Below are 2,385 nucleotides of genomic sequence, written 5' to 3'. Positions count from 1 at the left end.
ATGCTCCGTTGGAACCATTCTTCAGTCCACCCACATCGGCCGGCCAGGTGTTATCTGGCTTTGATGTTCAGAATGGGTGTGGGGATCTCGTCTTTAGCAGCCATATGATGTAGTCAACCCTCCTTCCGCTACCATCATTCACCGTGCTAAGCTCCCAATAGGTACTGCTTGCTGGCGACATTGGTCGTTACTCACTACTCTCGAAGCCTCGTGCTCATGGTAGGTGGGATAGTATAGAAGATTTATAAATGTGGTTTTCTTGTCTTAGGTGATCGAATGGTTGCTATGTTGTGCACTTGTATGTTTGATATTGGCGCAAAGATCGCATTATACGTTGGACGTGTGGGTTAGTTGGTACACGGTGCCTATGGTTTGGATATGCTTTTACCATTTCTTCCCTAACGATCCAGTCAAGCACATTGCATTTTGGAAGGACCAGCCGCAGCATGTCTACCTACCCAGGTCGGAAGCTTATAGGTCTCCTCCTAAGACGTCGCTGCTTTAAATTTGAGCCCATCAATGCATTTTTCGATGAATTAACGCTTCTATGTTTAGGCAAGCGGAGGTGCCGAAGGAAGAACGTGCGTCCACAAGTTTCGGAACCCCTACAGCGATCATCTGGCCTGGAATCGGCCCTAACATGACGAGGGAATGACAAATGATGGAGTGTAAATAATAACACTGTATACTGTTGCTTAGCTCTTTCCCTCATTGACGCGGCAATTGGCTACATTTGAGTCCTTGTCTGCTGTGCAAGGCAGTCGTCTCACCTCAAATGTTTATCCCCAACGTACAGGATGATACTCTGTTGTACAACTTATTGTTTTCTAGCCTCATTATCACTTGGAAGAGTGTCGAGTTACCTAGTATACCATATAGGAGTCTTCTTCATGGCCTGTTATTATCTATCGACAGGAGACACTCATTGTTGGTCGCATAGGCTTCCGATATTCAGAAAGTAGAGTAGTGAGGAGCTTGACTGGTGTGGTAGTAGAGTGAAGAATGAGTGGCATGTCCCCATCGAATTGGAGGTTCTCCTAGTAGTGCCCACGGCAAAATCTGTTCCTAAATGCACTAGATGCATTGCATGATTGAAACACACAATGGCCAAGGCCTGCTATTGAGAGGAGGTTAAAGGGCGATCCTCTCTTATGAAGCAATAAACAACACATACTTTATGCTGAATACTTTATGATAGATAACTACCCGAAATGCACAACGATCGCAGACGGAATTTGTTACTGCTGTTTTTGCTTTGTTGGGAGACAACCGTCACGCGCCCCGAAATTGAGCGTTTGCCGAGCATCAGCAAGAATTTCTACATATTACTGGCCAGCACAGTCCTCGTGCTGTTGAGTATCGAACGAGTCTGAGGGGAATAACAAAGGGCCCATCATCAATACAGTACTTGAGTATCCCTTTATAGCGTGTAGAAGCGGCAACGGCAACCTCCTTGTCTAGTAGCGATAAGGGGTCTCACATCCTACTGGGAGTTTGCATTTTTGCTGCCTCTGTCGGGTTCCAGGGTGAGCGTTGTCGATGGTAGTTGAGAGGTTAACAATGGATGATGCCTCTCGGGATTCGGGCAATGCTGCTGCTAGAAGCGGTGGTAATGATGGTGACGACCGGAGTGGCGGAGGCAGGAGAGGATTTACTATGAGAATAGGAGGTGGAGGCCGAGGAGCTTCCAACCCGTAAGGGGGGAGGAGGGTGCAGTGGTAGGGCTGAGTAGTCCTGTCCAGATACTATTGTCATGAGTGCCGTAAGAGCATACCTAGATTGACTGACGACAACAAGTGCCCGGAGTGCAATGGAGGGTAGCCGACTGGAGGAAGGACGTTCTTTACGGTTTTCTTTCTCAGCTTCGTAGAGGCCGCTAGGATCCCGGCTGATGACTTGATACATACCCTGATGATGTTAGCAGGAGCGGAGCGCTCACAGACGGAAGAAAGTTCGAATGCGATGAACAGACGTCAGCAGGATGAGGCCAATCCATGCACATGCAAAGTAATATGGTGAGAATGATGATGAACGTTGGGCTATGTTTTGGGGGCTAGGCGTTCATAGAGCGCCTGCCAGTGGCTCCCAAGCGAGTGAAGACGGAGATGAAGGCTGATGATTTGATAGAGTCTTCAGTTGCGGAGTGCAGTATATGTAATAACGGCAAGAGTTGGAAGTGTTTTAAGTGATGATAGGTACTATGGAGTTCGAGAAGGAGGATGCTGAAGATTCTAACTGTACTAGTCTACCCTGTGAGCACTTTTTCCATAGGGACTGTTTGGTACCTTGGGTGGAAAAGAGCGACTCCTGTCCAGTGTGTCGGTAGGTGGGGTTGTACCCGGGTGGTTCGTATGGAAGCATGGCCCTGTATCGTGTTGACTATAG

General features: G+C 47.9%; 1 protein-coding gene across 1 annotated transcript; it reads left to right on the top strand.

Annotated features, from left to right (window-relative positions):
• Positions 1-1,560: 1,560 nt before the first annotated feature.
• Pmar_PMAR022860 (RING finger protein, putative) lies at positions 1,561-2,326 on the top strand (the record flags this gene model as incomplete). Its single annotated transcript, XM_002765740.1, has 5 exons — positions 1,561-1,694; positions 1,743-1,817; positions 1,863-2,007; positions 2,058-2,154; positions 2,196-2,326. The coding sequence occupies 5 exons, from the start codon at positions 1,561-1,563 to the stop codon at positions 2,324-2,326; spliced, it is 582 nt and encodes a 193-aa protein (XP_002765786.1).
• Positions 2,327-2,385: the final 59 nt, after the last annotated feature.

Source organism: Perkinsus marinus, assembly GCF_000006405.1.
Source record: "Perkinsus marinus ATCC 50983 genomic scaffold scf_1104296974928, whole genome shotgun sequence".
In the NCBI taxonomy this organism is placed as follows: Eukaryota; Perkinsozoa; order Perkinsida; family Perkinsidae; genus Perkinsus; species Perkinsus marinus.
Note: the sequence above shows the minus strand (reverse complement) of the source record. Positions and strands in the feature narration are given on the sequence as shown.